At 41.9% G+C, this 18,508-nt stretch overlaps 1 protein-coding gene across 1 annotated transcript in view; it reads right to left on the bottom strand.

The window, feature by feature from the left end:
* Positions 1–18,508, bottom strand: part of gpr158a (G protein-coupled receptor 158a) — a 454,718-nt gene that overhangs the window by 169,440 nt on the left and 266,770 nt on the right. The window contains exon 4 of the mRNA XM_080211391.1: positions 2,096–2,310. Coding sequence (XP_080067517.1) covers positions 2,096–2,310 — 215 coding nt within the window. The remainder of the gene's footprint in view (positions 1–2,095; positions 2,311–18,508) is intronic.

The raw sequence follows: 18,508 nt of genomic DNA, 5'->3' as shown, positions 1-18,508 counted from the left end.
TGTAACATGATCCACACTTTTGCATGCAGAGTTGTAACTTTCTTACGACCAATTGCGATATTATTCCTGGTTCTATTGTTCAGATCCTTTTGTGAACATAAATGTCATTTGGACCCACTAGGCTTATTTTAATGCACCTTTGTATGGCAAGCTGCCAGAGTAGGTTTCAACCTAATAAGCTATTACCTAGGGGCAGACTTAATAGAAGAAAAAAAAATCGCATTGTGCTCACGCTTAAAGAAAGGTAACTGGAAATGCATTAGGAATAAACGTTATGTAAGGATGCAGCTGTTAAATGGATTTGAAGGCAATTTGTAAAATGGTTGACCAAGCATAACATTCTCATCAGAAAAGAAAGGAATGGTGAAATAAAATCTGTAGGAGCAAAGTTGTTGCTTTGGGCCATGGAGATAGCTTTCATCATTTTCATAGAAGCACAAACTACATTACATTGCAATCACCCTTGCCAAAGGAGGTGCCTCAAATTGTCACATTGCAAATGTTGCTTCCTGCTGTTCCTTTCTGTTTCCCCGAGCTTATGCCAGTCTCAATTTTCCCCCTTCAACACCTAATCACCATTTCCAACTTTATTAATTACTACATATGGTGCTGTGTCTCCTCATGGCTGATAATGTAGACTGACTGCACATAATCAGCTCACCTCAGGCTGTGTGTAAACACATGGTCAGATTTCCAGGCCGAGTTTGATGGTGTTTCCAGCATGATGCCCTGAAAGTTTGTCAAGACCACCAGCAGGATGTCTGCTGCAGACTGCAAGCTGACCTTGAGCTTAGATATCACATTTAGCACACAAAAAATGATCGGGCACAGAATGAAGTCTTGTGGGTAGGATGGCCGAGTAGTGGGAGGATGCAAAGCGTGTAGCAACAGAGGCTCAGAACTTCCTTTGTGGGGTTCTTCCTGATCCTACTAGCGAAATATTAACAGTTGAATTTCAGGCCTCCATACAGCCCTGGTTTTATTGAGCAAGGTTAAAAACCTAATAAGTTAGCTGTTACAGTGTAACTGGGGTCCAACATGTGTACACAGAAGCTCATGTTGTATAAAGAAAGAGGTTAAAATTGCCACAGGACAGGAATAAGTTGGAATATAATTCCCACTCTGCTCAGTTGTTCCACGATGTGGAGATGAACTTTCCACACACCTGACGATGGAACAATGTTTCCGAAAGCTTGTGGGTTTACTATCAAATAAACTGGTTGGACTTTAACCTGGTGTTGTAAGACTTCTTACAGTTGTTGCCATGCCAGAGGAACTAAAATGTTCTCATTGATTGCTTATTTCCTTATTTACTTTATTTAGTCATTCTCTCACAGGGAAGTCCAAAATATAGCATGTCAGTACAACACAATATCATTTATTCTTCCAAGTGCCTGTGAGAAGGAACAAGCCAAGCTATATTACAGTCTTTACCTCGCACCTCACAGCATTCTGCATCACCCATCTAATGGATGAAAGTATCTGAATGATAGCACAGTGCAGTGCGCCTTCAGTGCTGCATTGAAATGCCAGCTGAAATTATGGAGTGGCATTTGAATCTACAACCTTCTGACTGAAAGGCAAGAACAATGCCACTCTGGTTTGGTTGGCACTTAGGAAAATGGTAAAAGAACTCAAAGCATTAGCAGTCTCTGTGATCACAAATTTCCCCAATTTCCATCTCTCTTCATTCATTTACAAGGCCAAAATAATGGTCCAGAACAGCCAGAGACCTTTTCCTAGACATTTTCCAAAGTTAATCCTTAACTCCTCTTCCATGTTTCACCCTGCTAGGAAGAGCATGGTCTTGTCTTACAACCAACATTTGACCATGGTACATTGGGAAGCAATCACAGATGAGAACCCCTATCATACTATTCAGTGGCACATTGATCCTACACCACAATGCTCTTCCTTTGCTGGTCTCACAGTGAATTAGGCATGGTTTCTGAAGTTGAGTATATTCATGTAATCAATAGTTTGGCTGGAACTCTCCTTATGCGTTCCACTCCTCTCTTTGCAATTTGAATGACAAGTCCTGTGTCAACATCCTCCCTACAGCATCAATACATTGTTATGGAGTCTTCATATTTACCTTACACCTACGGAAGTGGTAGACCACCAGCATGGCAATGAAATCCATCAGCATGCAGAAAGCTTGGAATGCGATGATGAAAATGCGTAGGAGCTTGTCCGTCTCTGCATGACAGGGACTATCATCTTGACATGAGCTGCATCCATTCCTGCAGGGAAGGCACTCATATACACTTCCATGTTGGGTCTGGCCAATGGAATGTTGTTTTATCTTCCCTGTAAAATATCACATTGTAAATGTTTAGGCTTTTATGGGCAGAGATTTATCAGACAATTAATTCCAAAGTGTGGATCTATCTATTTTCAACCATAATTTGATCCAAAGTAAGGTAACTAAAATACTTCAAGAATAATTCCAATATTGAGCTAAATAGATAGATGGGCACAATGCCTCATATCTGTGCTTTGGATATTTACCGAGATACCAAATCCAATATGTTGGGCTCAGCACAGAATGAGTGCACTTATGCTGCCCACCATATTGGATCCTCTGATGCCTGTAAAATGGGCAGAGCACAATCAAATTTCTAGACCGGGCTTGATTTGCTCTTGGGATGTTGCTGGCTCATCCAGCATTGGTTGCCCATTCCTAATTGCCCTTGAGAAGATGATGTTGAGTACTTTCTTAAACTGCTGAAGCCCACATGCTGTCTGTACACCCACGGTGTTGTTAAGGAGGGAATTAACAAGAGGATAGCATACAGCCATAGAGGTTTACAGCATGGAAATAAGTCCTTTGGCCCAACGTGTCCATGCCATCCAATTTTTACCACTAAGCTCATCCCAGTTGCCCGTGTTTGGCCATATCACTCCACACCAATCTTATTCGTGTAACTGTCTAAATGCTTTTTAAAAGACAAAATTGTACCCACCTCTACTACTGCCTTTGGCAGCTCGTTCCAGACACTCTGAACAAAAAATAGTTCATCTGGACTCTTTTGTATCTCTCCCCTCTCACCTTAAACCTATGCCCTCTAGTTTTAAACTTCCCTACCTTTGGAAAAGACGTTGACTATCTAGCTGATCCAAGTTCCTCATTATTTTATAGACTTCTATAAGATCATCCCCTAAGTCAGGGGATGATCTTATGCTTCAGGGAAAAAAGTCCCATTATATCCAGCCTTTCCTTATAACTCAAACCATCAAGTCCTGATAGCATCCTAGTAAATCTCTTCTGCACTCTTTCTAGTTTAATAATATCATTTCTATAATAGGATACCCAGAATTGTACACAGTATTCCAAGTATGACCTTACAACGTCTTGTACAGTTTCAACAAGATGTTCCAACTCCTATATTCAATGTTCTTACCGATGAAACCAAGCATGCCGAATGCCTTCATCACCATCCTGTCCACCTGTAACTCCACTTTCAAGGAGCTATGAACCTATATCCTGAGATCTTTTTTGTTCTATAACTCTTCCCAATGCCCCAACATTAATTGAGTAAGTCCTGCCCTGGTTAGATCTACCAAAATGCATCACCTCACATTTATTTAAATTAAACTTCATTTGCCATTCATCAGCCCACTGGCCCAACTGATCAAGATCCGATTGCAATCCTAGATAATTTTCTTCATTGTCTACTATGCCACCAATTTAGTGTCATCTGCAAACTTACTGACCATGCCTCCTAAATTCTCGTCCGAATCTTTAATATATATGACAAATACCAGTAACCCAGCACTGATCCCTGAGGCACATCGCTGGTCACAGGCCTCCAGTTTGAAAAACAACATTTTGCAACCACCTGCTGTCTTTTGTCATCAAGCCAATTTTGAATCAAATTTGCTACCTCTCCCTGGATCCCTTGAGATTTAAACTTATGCATCAACCTAACATGCGGTACTTTGTCAAAGACCTTGTAAAAGTCATATCGACAACGTCAACTGCCCTGTCCTCATCTAATTTCTTGGTTATCCATTCAAAAAATGCAATCAAATTCATGAGACATGATTTTCCACTAACAAAGCCATGTTACATAAATATTGCTTGTCAAATTGGGAAAGGGGCCAAAAATAGAGCTGGATGGTTTCCTGTGATATGGTGTTTTAAAACTTGCAACTATGAGAGTTGTTTGATAAAATACAGAGACTAGTGACTATACAATGAAACATTTAATAGGGTGCAGAAGGTTTTAACATGTAAAACCTACACCATCATAAGAGAACTTACACCCAACAGACATCATTGAGCAAAAAGATTTAGACTTTCCTCTTGATTCATTTTGGATCCTTAATTGATTGCCTAATAATATGTGAGAGAGCTGTGTAGTCAACTACATAGATCCAACTCAGGTATGAAAGGTACACGATACCAAGGGATAACAATGCATCTGACATTGACAGTTGCTGTACTGGGTTCGAGGTTGTTAGCAAGCTATAAGGGCTCAGAGCCTTGTCTAGATAATTGTTTCATTCATTCACACGTTGGTACCTTTGCAAAAACAATGTCAAAGAAAAAGTGCCAATTAGTTTTACATGATGTGGCATAATGCTGGCTCTGCCTTGGCTCACCGCTGTCAGTTCACTGCTGTCAAACACAGAATTCTCCCAAAGCCATACTGACTTTTATACATTTACTTTTTAACCCAGTGTTCGTGACATCAACTTACATCAAGAACTAATGAACAACGAGACAACCCTGTCAGTTTTATCAGCTTCTTTAGCACGTAGACATGGAGAAGGCATCAATTATTCTGCTACATGGAGACATTTTGGACATATTAGTTTCAAGTGAGCCGGTGTTAACAAATTGATTTTCAGGCCAATCGAGTCAATCAAAACAGTGCTTGTGGCATTAACCAGATGTGGTAAGATAATTGTAATTTGTTTTTTGGCATATGCCATATGACAGTGTGCCGAAATATTTGTTGAAAGCGGTGTGTCACCATGGGTGTGCATCATGGTGCATCAAGTATCAAAGCTGCATTAGTCTGATGGACAGAGTACAGAAACAATTACAGTGGAGCAGACTCTCTATCAGCCGCAATGTAACCACATCCCCGGCGACCAGCACTTTGGCATTTATGTCACTGGCTGATTCCAGGGCTTCTTGCAACCAAATCTGCCTGCAAGATTCTCTAACCTAATGACCTTTAACCAATAAATTCCCTGAAAATTAAAAATCTCTGTTTAATATAAAAGCCTTCCTGAAAGATATGATGGAGTGGGATAGAAAAAGATTTTAAAAGTAACATAAAGAAGGATGAACAAAAGTAGGTTGACGCAGCAATGGTCATTCCAGGTTAAAACCTCATTCCTCTGTTGCCATCAGAACTTTCTTCTCAGCTCCCAGATATACTAATCAATGCTTTCTACGTTAGAATGGGTACATGAGCACCGAAGCCTAAGGATTCACTACCACCTAACGTTCTCTGCCTGCAACCTCACAGCCCCACCAAATTTTCATGGTCAGGTGTCCTCCCATTTTCTTTTTTAATATTTGGTGAGATGTGGGCATCATTGACAACATTTGTTGCCAATCCCTAATTGTCCCTGAACCGAGTGAGAGTTAAGAGTCAAACACATTTCTGTGGATCTGGAGGCACATGTAGGCCAGGGGATAGCAGATTTCTTTCCCTAACAGACATGAGTTTCTTGGGAGTCTAGAGGTTGAATATTGCTGGAAAAAGAGACATTGGGCAGAATTTTCCCAAAAAATGGCAACTCCACACAGACAATGACCCAAGCTGGGAATCAAACCCAGGTCACTGGAGCTGTGAAGCAGCAGTGCTAACCATTGTGCTACTGTGCCACATCATCAGTTGATTCTTACTTCCAGATACTTTTTATTGAATTTGAATTCCACCATCTGTTGTGGCAGGACTTGAACCTGAGCCCCGAGAGCATTGGTGGATTAATAGTCTAGCGATAACACCACTAGGCCATTAACTTCCCAGAGGTGGAAAATTCCAGCCACAGTTACCCAAAGTCTTGCATGACTCTCTGAATCATTTAACAACCAGGTGACAATTTACAATTGAATGCGTGAGGCGCAATGGTGAAGAAAAATGAGGAAAAAAAGATTTGTAAAGCAATTTTTTCAACAGATATAGTTTGTGTGATTAAATAAACATACTGAGATAAGGCTATTGTTTGGAATGATTTCTGTTAGTGTTACTGAGAAGGCTGCTCTTTGTGCTGGAACTGGTAATGGATGCTTATTGGATGCCTCGAGAAGGAGCTCAGGTTATTTTGCGCATATCTGTCAATTAATTTAGTGTCGACCACGGTAAACTGCCAAGCGTTCAAGCTTTTCCCTTTATTCTTCTGCAGCTTTAGTTACAATGATTTCTCAAGGACTTCAATTTACTACCTGCCATCCTGACAAACCTACCCACGTTTGGTACTTCCTTCATAAAATTATGGTTGGGGAGTGCCACATAAATGAAAGCTTAAATGAGAACTGCTAATCAACTGTGAGAAATAAAGGAAAAATATATGCGAGAATGGTGGAAATAGTTGAAAAGAAAGTCACTTGGAAAGGTGGGGAGGGAGGTGGGGAGAGGGCATAGAACCAGAAAGTGGCATTAGGCTGGATAGCTCTTTTATTTTTGGTCAGCTAAATGGGTTAGATGGTCTCCTCTTCTGAAATTATAGGATCCACCTTCAATAGGACACACTGAAAATCACACTGAATCACAAAACAATTGATCTTCAAAGGTTCTTTTGGAAAGTAGAAAATCCTTACACATAAAAGTTGTGAGTTCAGGTCAGTGGACTGAAATGATCTTTATAAATCATTCTCAATGTATCATTGACCTTTGAAATGTAATGGTTCACAGCTTCACCCTGACGGTCTGGATGGACTTGCTTCTGTTGATGTAGTGTATTTCAATGTAGTGTATTTCGATGTCAGTTTGATTTCATTTCATTTATTATTGTCACACGTACTGGTTGATGGTGAAAAGTTTGGTTCTTGCACGTTATATAGACAAAGCTTCTTAGAGTGTATAGGGGAGAACAAGAGGGTGCAGAATATAGAGGGCGATTCTCCCAAAAATTTTGAAGTGCTGAATTCACTGGAAAAATCATGATTGTTTCTTCAGTGCAACTTCAGACTTGAATCTCCAACACTCTGTGCAATGCAGAGGTCACAATCGTAAATATCATTGAAAGCTCGGTGGGTGGGACCTATACACACCACAGTCTGACAGTTTTGGACCTCTACGCACAAGCAGTGGCCCCGAACTGTCAGCCTGCAGTTTGCTGGCCAACTCAATTGCTGGCCAGCATAGGACCCCCGGAAAGATGTAACTAGTGGAGTACTGCAGGGATCAGTTTGTGGCCCGTCGTTGTTCACTGTTTATATTAATGACCTGGAGGAAGGGTCAGAATGTAAGGTTTCCATACTGATGATATTAAGATAGATGGAAATGCAGGTCGTGATGAAGTTATTGCTAATCTGCAACAGGATATAGAGATGTTGGGTCTCTGGGCAAAATTCCAACAAATGAAGTTTAATGTGGGGAAGGATGAGATCATGCACTTTAGTAGAAGGAATCGAAAGGATTATTTCAATGGAAAGAGACTGCAGGTAAGTGAAGTATAGTAGGATCGAGGTGTTCAAATTCATGAATCACAAAAAACTAGCAAGCAGATTCAACAACTAATTAAGAAGGCAAGCAGCATTTTGGCCTTTATTGCAAATGGGCTGGAATTTAAAAATAGGGAGGTTTTGTTGCAATTGTCCAGGGTGTTGGTGAGGCTTCACCCGGAACACTACGGCCAGTTTTAGTCCCCTTACCTAAAAAAGGATATTGTAACATTGTAGGCAGTCCAAAGGAGATTCACCAGGCCAATTCCTGGGATGAAAGGGTTATCCTATCAAGTGAGATTAAATAGTCTGGGTCTGTATTTCTTGGAGTTTAGAAGAGTGAGGAGTGACCTTATTCAAACAAAGAAGATCCTAAGGGGGCTTGACAGGGTGGATGGTGAGATGTTTTCACTAGTGGGAGAGTCTTGAATAAGGGACATAGCTATAAGATAAAGGCCCAGTTATTTAAAACTAATGTGCATAGAAATTTCTTCTCACAGAGGGTGGTGAATCTCTGGCATTCTCTGCTCCAAAGGGTGCTGGAGGCTGAATCATTAAAGATAATTCAAATGGAGATGGATAAATATTTGATAGATCAAGACTATGGGAAAGTGACACAGAAATGGAGTTGAGGTGGGCACATAAATCAGCCATGATGGTATTGAATGGCAGGGCAGACTTGAAGGGCCTGGTGACCTACTCCTCCTTCTATTTTTTCTGTGTTCTTGTGTAGTGTACCTCTCTCGCAAGGCACTGACAGTTGGAATGCTGCAACCCTCCCTTTATCCCTCCAAAGCTTAATTTCCATCATTCCGCAGGAGCTTTGAGTCACCTCCAGCCTTTCTCATAAACTCACCCATGTTTGATGCCATAAAATGAGTAAAGTGGATATGGCATGCCACCATTTTTCTTTGATGCACTGTTCAATGTTAACTTTCTTTCAAATTTCTCAATAACCAAGCTAAAAAAAACACCATTCGGTTTTCAAGCTGTTTCTAAAATGAAAACTCAAGGAGAATTTACATGACCAGGTTTGTCTCTGAAAGGGAATAGGACACAAACAGAACTGGAAAGACAGTTCCACACTTCACAGCTCAATCCACTTCGACTGATGCAATTAATTTGCAACCAACCCAAAAGGTAACAACTGCAAATGGCTAAATGTGAGGTAATAAATTATGAACAACGGGGAAATACAGTCGCAGGCTGTCTCTCACAAAAGCACAAATAATACAATAAACTCATGTGAGTGGAGAAATTAATTCTCCAGAATAGAAGGTATCCAGAAGATATCCAAAATGCATTAGCAGGCTTTTAAGCACATCAGCTGCCGAATCCATTATCAAGGGCAGCATGGTGACACAGTGGTTAGCACTGCTGACTCACTTTGCCAGGGTCACGGGTTCGAATACCGGCTTGGGTCACTGTCTGTGTGGACTTTGCACATTCTCCCCGTGTCTGCTTGGCTTTCCTCCGGGTGCTCTGGTTTCCTCCCATAGTCCGAAGATGTGCGGATTTGGCGGATTGGCCATGCTAAATTGCCCCTTAGTGTCGGGGGGCTAGCTAGGGTAAATGCATGGGATTATGGGGATAGGGCTTGGGTAGGATTGTTGTTGCGCAGACTCGATGGGCCAAATGGCCTCCTTCTGCACTGTATGATTCAAAGGACTTTATAGCAGAGCATTTAGGAAGCAGTAGCAGGATCAGACAGTCAGCATGGATTTATGAAGGGGAAATCATGCTTGACAAATCTGTTGGAATTCTTTGAAGATGTAACTAATTGATAAGGGGGGACCAGTCAATGTGGTATATTTGGACTTTCAGAAAGCACTTGACAAAGTGCTAGATTAAAACGCATGGGATTGGGGGAAATGTAATGAGATGGATAGAAAACTGGTTGGCAGAGAGGAAGCAAAGAGTAGGAATTAATGGGTTCTTTTCAAATTGGCAGGCAGCAACTAGTGGGGTGCCACAGCAGTTGATGCTGAGACCTCAGCTATTCACAATATATATTAATGATTTGGATGAGGGAACAAAATGTAATATCTCAAAGTTTGCAGATGATACCAAGTTGGGTGGGAGGCTGAACTGTGACGAGGATGCAGAGATCCTTCAGCATGATCTGGACAGGTTGGATGAGTGGGCAATTCAAAGGCAGATGCAGCGTAATTTGGATAAATGTGAGGTTATTCACTTTGGAAGCAAAGAAAGAAGGCTGATTACTACCTGAAGGGCTGTAAATTGGGAGAGGGGAGTGTGCAGTGGGACCTGGGTGTCCTTGTGCACCACTCACTGAAGGTAAGCATGCAGGTGCAGCAGGCGGGAAAGAAGGCAAATGGCATGTTGGCCTTCATTGTGAGAGGTTCCAAGTACAGGGGCAGGCTTGTGTTGTTGCAATTGTACAGGACCTTGGTGAGGCTACACCTAGAATATTGTGCGCAGTTTGGGTCTCCTTTTCTGAGGAAGGATGTTATTGCTCTCAAGGGAGTTCAGGGAAGGTTTACCAGGCTGATCTCGGTGATGTAGGACTGATGTATGAGGAGAGATTAACTAGATTAGGATTGTTTTCGCTGGAGTTCGGATGAATGAGGGGAGATCTCACAGAGACTTATGAAATTCTAACAGGATAAATGTAGAAAGGATGTTCCCGACAGTGGGGGTGTCCAGAACCAGCGGTCACAGTCTGGGGATGCAGGATAGGCCACTTAGGACAGAGACGAGGAGACATTTCTTCACCCAAAGAGTGGTGAGCCTGTGGAACGCATTACTACAGGAAGTAGTTGATGCCAAAATATTTTATGTATTTAAGAGGCGGCTGTATATGGCTCTTGGGACGAACGGGATCAAAGGTTATGGGAGAAAGCAGGATTTGGCAATTGAGCTGGACAATCAGCCATGATCGTGATGAATGGCAGAGCAGGCTCAAAGGGCTGAATGGCCTCCTCCTGCCCCTATCTTCTGTGTTTCTATGTATGAAAATAGGTATGTTTGCGCCCTTAACCTCCAGCTGTTCTCCTTTAATTCACTGTTGTCCATCAGTTATTGGGTTTCCCCAGTCTAACCCTGCAGGTTTAATGAATGATCAAGAGGTGTCCACCTCGCATTTACACATTTCTGACAATTCTAACTTTCATTATCAAAGCTAGACCATAATTTTCCAGCCCTGCCTGCCACTAGGGTCTTCCAGTTACACCGCAAGTCAATGGACTTTTGGCTCACATCCCCTGCAATGAGTCCCACCAGGACGGGATAGGAAAATCCGGGTAAATGTGTTTGTAGTGTCATGTTCTGAGTAACATTTCCAAAATCAATTCCTTCTTTTAAATTTTAATCCCACCGTTGGAATAACATTGAAGAAAGAAACATTCATTCTACAACGTCAATTGAGGTGATAGCATAGGATAGAGGGCAGTGAATCAGCAGCTCGCTTTATACCCTCCCTCACTTTCTTTCCCATGGTGAGTGTAAAAGGGTTTGACCAATTAGCCATCACCCATTTTGCAATACTGCACAAGTCCAGAATTAAACCCATAGTATTTGTATTTTCTTGATAGACGCAAAATCCTTTTAGCATCTCAACTAACAATGAAGCAGAGCTTTTTCCTCCCAGGATTGGCTCCCTCTGCTGGACAAAGATACAATTCCATAAACACCGCACTCTCCACTTTCTTTCCAATCTTATCCTGGGATTATGGCAAACGTGGATTAAGGAAAGCCAGACAGAGTTTGTTCAAGGCAGAGCAGTTAATAAGGCAAATTGTGCCTTGAACAAACTCAATTGATTGTTTCTTTTGGTATGTTTACAGAAAGGGCTGGAGGGCAGTTGATGTGATTGGCATCCACAGACTTCTAAAAGGCATTTGCTGAAGTGCCACATGGCAGGCTTGTCAGCTAAATTAATACCAATGGAATAAAAGGGACAGTGGCAACATGGATATGAGGTTGGCTGAGAGACCGGAGACAGAGCCTGTAATAGAGATTCATCCACTGACTCTGAAGACTCCATGGAGTCAGGATCAGGTTCAGATGCAAGAAATGGTGAATCGTCTATAGCCCCGATATAAAGATTAGCCTCTGAAACCATTGCTGGGAGGTGAGATTGATTTTTGGACTGGAGGAAGGTATACTGTGTGGGACCTCAGCAGTTAAAACACAGCTTCTCTTGGCCTACGTTGATGACCTAACTTGAGTGTGCATGGCACAATTTCAAAATGTACAGCTGACACAACCCATGGAAATATTATGAACTATTAGAACAATAATTATATGCTTCAAGTGGAAATACAGAGGCTGGTGGCTTGGACAGAGCAGTGACAGATTAAATTTACTCCAGAGTAGTGCCAAGTGATTCATTTTGGTAGGAAGAACATGGAGAGGCAATATAAACCAAAGGATACAACTTAAAAGGGAGTGCAGGGGCAAAGGGACCAGGCACATGCGTATAGGTCATTGAAGGTAGCAGGGCAAGTACAGAAAGCAATTAATAAGGCAAACAGGATGTGCAACTTTATACTAAATGCATGGGGTTGGATTTTCATCTGTAAAAAGGGTATTGGGAGTCAAGATTCTTCCCTACCCCAACATCCTGTCTCTATTCTGGACATGTATGCCAACTTTAGTTTTATGCTGGGGAGGTGGGTTTGTAATGAGATGGGTCCACTGACCCTGAAGGCTCCATGGAGTTGGAATTGGACACAGATGTAGAGGCAGGTGAATTGCATTGTAGCCCTGATATAAAGGTATGTCTCTAACATGCGAAAGTGCCATGCCATTAAAGCCTTGAAGGCAATATTTCAAACTGCTGTAAAGCTGATTTTCAAGCTCTTGCAACATTTTCTGCTCCCACCCACCATAATACCTGCCGTGGACAGGAATGGGAAATCTTGACCTAAGGCTTGAGCTATTCCTGCATTTGGAATGGCGTTAGAGTTTCTCCTGCACTTTCCACAGCCCTTGTTTTCAGAGCTTTCTTCCAGCTTGAGGACTGTAAGCTGTCTTTTGTTTTAATTATGCTTTTAAATCTCGCTTTATCTTCACTGACATTTGGAGAACATAAAGGGTCGCATCTTCCAAGGATTGGCAATTGCCTTCAGATTGCTCCAAGGATTGGCAATCACCTTCAGATTGCCACTCCATTCCTCCACACACTTCTCATCCAGACCCCCAAATTGGGCCTCTTCGGAAATACAGAATGTATCTGTTTTCAGGGACTTTCCTCAGAAGCAAGGATCAGCAGGGGCAGCCAAGCCACCCCCATGTTTTAATATAGAAGCAAGAGTTGGCCATTCAGCCCTTTGAGGCTGCTCCACCATTCATTTTGATCATGGCTGATCATCAAGTTCAATATCCTGATCCCGCCTTCCCTCCCTATCCCTAGGCCCCTTTAGCCCCAACAACTATATTTAATTTATTCTTTAAATCAACGTTTTGGCCTCAGCTACTTTCTATGGTAGTCAATTCCACACATTCACCACCCTCTGGGTGAAAAAATGTCTCCTCACCTCAGTTCTGAAAGGTTTACCCATTATCCTCAAACTATGATCCCTAGTTCTGGACTCCTCCACCTTTGGGAACATTCTTTCTGAATCCACCCTGTCTAATCCTGTAATAATTTTATAAGATTCTATGAGATCCCCTCTCATTCTTCTAAACTCCAGGGAATATAATCCTAACCGATTTAATCTTATATGATAGACATTCCATTGCAGGAATCAACCTGATAAATCTTCGCTATACTCTCTCTATAGCAAGAACATCCGTCCTCAGAAAGGACACCAAAACTGCACACAATACTCCAGGTATGGTCTCACAAATGTCCTATACAATTGCAGCAAAACATCCTTATCTCTATACTCAAATCCTCTCGCTATGAAGGCCAAGACACCATTTGCCTTCTTTACTGACTGCTGTACCTCAGCGTTTACTTTCAGTAACTGATGCACAAGGAACCCAGGATCTTGCCGAGTCTCAACCTCTCTCAATTTACACTCATTCAAATAATAATCTTAATTTCTATTATTGCTACCAAAGTGGATAACCTCACATTTATCCACATTATGCTGTACCTGCCACACATATGCCCACAGACTCAGCCTGGCAAATAATGCTGAAGCATCTCTGCATCCTCCTCACAGATCAGCCTCCCACCCAACTTTGTATCGTTTGCAAATTTGGAGATAATACATTTTGTTCCTCCTTCCAAATCATTAATATATAATGTGAACAGTTGGGATCCTAATATAGATCCCTGCAGGACCCCACTAGTCACTGACTGCCAATTGCAAAAAGACCAATTAATGCCAACCTTTTGCTTCCTATCTGCAAACCAACTTTCTATCCATCTCAAGACAGTACCTGTAATCCAATGCGTTTTAACTTTACATAGTAGTCTGCAATGTGGAACCTTGTCAAAAGCCTTCTAAAAGTCTAAATAGACTATCTACTGGTTCTCCTTGGTCAACTCTATGAGTTACATCCTCAAAGAATTCCAATAGTTTTGTCAAGCATGATTCCCCCTTTGTAAATCCACGCTGACATTGCTGTTTATACCACTACCTGTCATATTTTGGTAAGTCTTCATTCACCAACACATTGAAAAGTTTTGGGACATTTAAATGGCTTTTCAAGGTGTGGGTGAATGAGTGTGGGTAAGGTAAGTGAGTAGGGCTGGTACAGCAGCAAGCTGCCAGCTGGATAGGTGGAGGCTGGTAGGTGACAGAGTTGCAGATGGCAGAGTGGGTCAGAGGCATGGTAGCAGAGTGATAAGGTGCCAGCTGGGTACAGTGGTAGGGTGTGTGGGATGGGGAATGGTAGGGGCAGATGGGCAGTCAGGAGGGTGTTAGCTGGGTAGGGCGGCAAGGTTATGAAGCCGAGTTAGGTCAGGTTGGGAGGTGGGCTGTGTCGGATGGTCGAGTGAAGTCCATGAGGGGGGAGGACGGTGTCAGATGGTTGTGTGTATCAGTGCTGGTGAGTGAGAGGGGATGCAGAAGGGGGAATGTTGTAGGGATGGAGGTTGGGAAGAGGGAAGGTCCAGGAATTAGTTGTGGGGTATTTTTCTGTCTGAATTTCCTAGATTACAATCCAGGTAAGTAAGTCCGAATTGGTTGAATTCTTTGACTCTAATACAGAATTGAAGACATTTTGGAGGGTCAAAGCCACAGGGGAATGGTCCATTGGAAATTGAAATTTCCCAGGCAATTCCGCAGAGTCCTTGCACTGGGATTTCCGATGGGTCCCCCAACACATTTTCCAGACTACGACCAGAAAGACCTGAGCCAGTGTCATTCTCTTGTGACAGAATACAGGACTTCCTGAGAATTGTGAGGACATTTCTAAAAAAAGGATCATTATGTCTCCTGACAACATCTAAACTTCCATGAAATGTAATGTTTTTATCCAGGTCATGACATTGTGAATTGTGTAGATTTTGATTTTTGGAAACGTTCAGTGATTATCCATGGTCACACAGGTAGACAGCCAAGGGTGAAGTTCTTGGAGTGTAAGCAACAACAAGAAGGTTTGATTTTTATTCCAACTATATAACAAGTTAGACAACATCTGTGAAGAGAAAAGGAAGGCTATAATATAATTAAGGGCATTCAAATGGTCAGTGGACAGACATATGGATGACATTGGAATAGTTTAGGTTAGAGGGTCATTAGATTGGTTCCACTGGTCGGCACAACATCGAGGGCCGAAGGGCCTGTACTGCGCTGTAATGTTCTATGTTCTATGTTTCTAGTGTGTAGCCTTTATCAGAAAAGGTAGTCATCCCCAATATCTTTTCACAAATATGACCTAATTCAAAGTATATTCCCAATGTTTCTCCTTTATCGTAGGAGCCCGACAGTGCAGGAGGAGCCCATTCAGTCCATCGAATCTCCACCCACTCTCTGATAGAACTTCTTACACAGACTCTATCCCATAACCCCACGTATTTACCCCACTAGTCAAATAAGCAACGCATCTTGAGGCACTAAGGGACAATTTAGAATGGCCAATTCACCTAACGTGTACAGTTTTGGACTGTGGGAGGAAATTGGAGCACCCGGAGGAAACCCACGCAGACATGGGAAGAACGTGCAAACTCCACACAGATTGTAACCGAAGGCTGGGATTGAACCTGGATCCCTGGCGCATATATCCATGCCTGAAGATCAAGCATCAGAAGCGGTTCACCCTTGTTTCCCACTTGTGTTGTCTAGCATTTTAAGGTGCAGGAATTTCTTCCCGTGGAGGGCTGTTAGTCTTTGGAATTCTCTACCCAGAGGGCAGTGGGTCATTGAATAGCTTCAATGCTGAGTTAGATAGATTTTAGATCTGAGATAGAGTCAAGGACTGGTGGTACGAGGGGCAGGGAGTCTGGCGGAAGGGTGGATTTAAGGCCACAATTAGATCGGCCATGATCTTACTGAATGCAGAGCAGGCTTAAGAAGTTATTGGCCTATTCTGGGCCCTGTTTCTTACGCTCTAATGTTTACTTGATGAATCTTATTGATGTCAAGAATCACATATTTTCAAGCAAGCATAATTTTGATTTTGTGATCCCTCGGTGGCCACAAGACATGCAGAGTTCAAAGTTCATGATTTTTCAATGCTTTGAGCATCTCAATTCTGTCTCTTTGGAGAATAATGCAATCTTCAATTATTGATATTTATTCTCTTGCATTTGATATTTTTGTGCGTCTTTTTCCCCGATACAGTTTGTTAATACAACAATCCTGTGTTAAACCTGAAATGACATGTTGTTCTTTGTTTACTGGTGTTGAGAATTGCAAAATGAAGTCAATTAATTCTTCTTCCAGAATGGTTTCAGTGGACACTGGATTTGGGTGTTACATAGAAATATCGAAACTAAAAGCAGGAATAGACCATTCGGCCCTTCCAGCCTGCACTGCCATTCATTTTGACCATGGCTGACTGTCAAATTCAATACCCTGATCCACCCTTCCACCCATATCCCTTGATCCCTTTAGCAAGAGCGATGTCTAATTTCTTCTTGAAATCAGACAAAGTTTTGGCCTCAACTACATTCTGTGGTAGTGAATGCCACACATTCACCACCCTCTGGGTGAAGAAATTTCTCTTCACCTCAGTTCTAAAAGGTTTACCCCTTATCCTCAAGTTATGACCCCTAGTTCTTGTCTCTCTCACCATCGGGAACAATCTTTCTGAATCTACTCTGTCTGACCATGTTAGAATTTTATGAGTTTCTATGAGATCCCCTCTCACTCTTCTAAACTCCAGTGAATATAGTTCTAAACAACTTAGTCTCTCCTCATTTGACAGACCTGCCATCCCAGGAGTCAGCCTGGCAAACCTTCACTGTACTCCCTGTATAGCAAGGACATCCTTCCTCAGATAAGGATACCAAAACTGCACACACCAATCCAGGTGTGACCTCACCAACACCCTATACAATTGCAGCAAAATGTCCTTGCGCCTATACTCAAATCTTTTTGCTATGAAGGCCAATGTACTATTTGTGTCTTTATTGCCTGCTGTATCTGCACACGTTTACTTTCAGCGACTGATGTATGAGGACTCCAAGGTCTCGTTGAGTATCCATCTCTCTCAATTTATACCTATTCAAATGTTGTGACATGCTAGAGTTTCTATTCTTTTCTGTGGATACTTTATGATGGATATTTTAAATGTTACCTCTGAGGCCAGACAACATAACTCATTGTTAGCTTCCCAAAGATAGAGATAAAAAGGAGTTATTGGTATAAAATAACATGGAATGGAGGCCCATAGCAGCACAAGCAGAAACATTGTAATTCACTGCCATTGCAAGAGTCTCTCATTCAATCTGATCATATTGCTGTTCTGCAGGACACCTCACATAAATGGCAATTTTCCTGTTCATTCATGACTTTAATAATCTAAATTAGAATAGCTCAAAAATAAATTGGATCTACATCCAACCCAGAGATCTGAGCTTTTGAAGTATCGATGGTGATGATGTCACCGAACAAATCTTTCAATTCCTGTCATGCTTTAACGTTTAAAGTTGAAAAATTTTAAAGTTTATTTATTCATGTCACAAGTATACTGATGGAGAATTTAACATGGCTGAGACACCTAACCAGCACGTCTTTCAGACTGTGGGAGGAAACCGGAGCTCCTGGAGGAAACCCACGCAGACATGGGGAGAACGCGCAGACTCCACACAGACAGTGACCCAAGCTGGGAATCGAACTTGGATCTCTGACGCTGTGAACCAGCAGTGCTAACCACCGTGCTACCCCACATGTTTAACTTATTACAAAACCCCACTGATATTGTGCATGAGAGTGTTCCAACCTGACACACTGGTTTCACATTTTTTTTTATATATGTTAGTGAGAAACGTTTGCAGAAATAGTGAAAACTCAGATATCTCTTTCATTAAACAACAAATAATGAGTATTTATTAACACAGATGACAGACAATAAAACAATTCAAAGAACAACCTGATACATCAGCAAATTAACATTAAGCAGTTAGTCCCTCAAAAATTGTACCACATTAATCCTTAACCCTGCTGAGAACCCCATTTCCCAAACATTAACCATAAACCTATTGGCCATATCTAGCCAGAGATTACCACACCGTACAGCATAAGTGACCAGGGCCTAGGAATGGTCTTTAGTTCAGCAAAGAAAGCCATCTTTTGCTCAAACTGCCTTTTGCCTTCAGCACTTCATCTCGAGCTGAGCTGTTTCCTAAGGATGGCTGATTCTTTCCTCTGCTCTTTATCTGTCCCTAATTTTTAGCTAAACTGGTTTCTGGAGATGACTGCCTCTCTCTTTCTTACTGCTGCTGCTTCTTCAACACCTCATCTGTGTCTAAACTGCTTCCTGGCTCACAGCACTCTGACTACTAATTGTATCAGT

Source organism: Carcharhinus amblyrhynchos, chromosome 2 (genome assembly GCF_965287045.1).
Source record: "Carcharhinus amblyrhynchos chromosome 2, sCarAmb.v2.hapA, whole genome shotgun sequence".
In the NCBI taxonomy this organism is placed as follows: Eukaryota; Metazoa; Chordata; class Chondrichthyes; order Carcharhiniformes; family Carcharhinidae; genus Carcharhinus; species Carcharhinus amblyrhynchos.
This window is presented reverse-complemented; position numbering and strand designations above follow the sequence as displayed.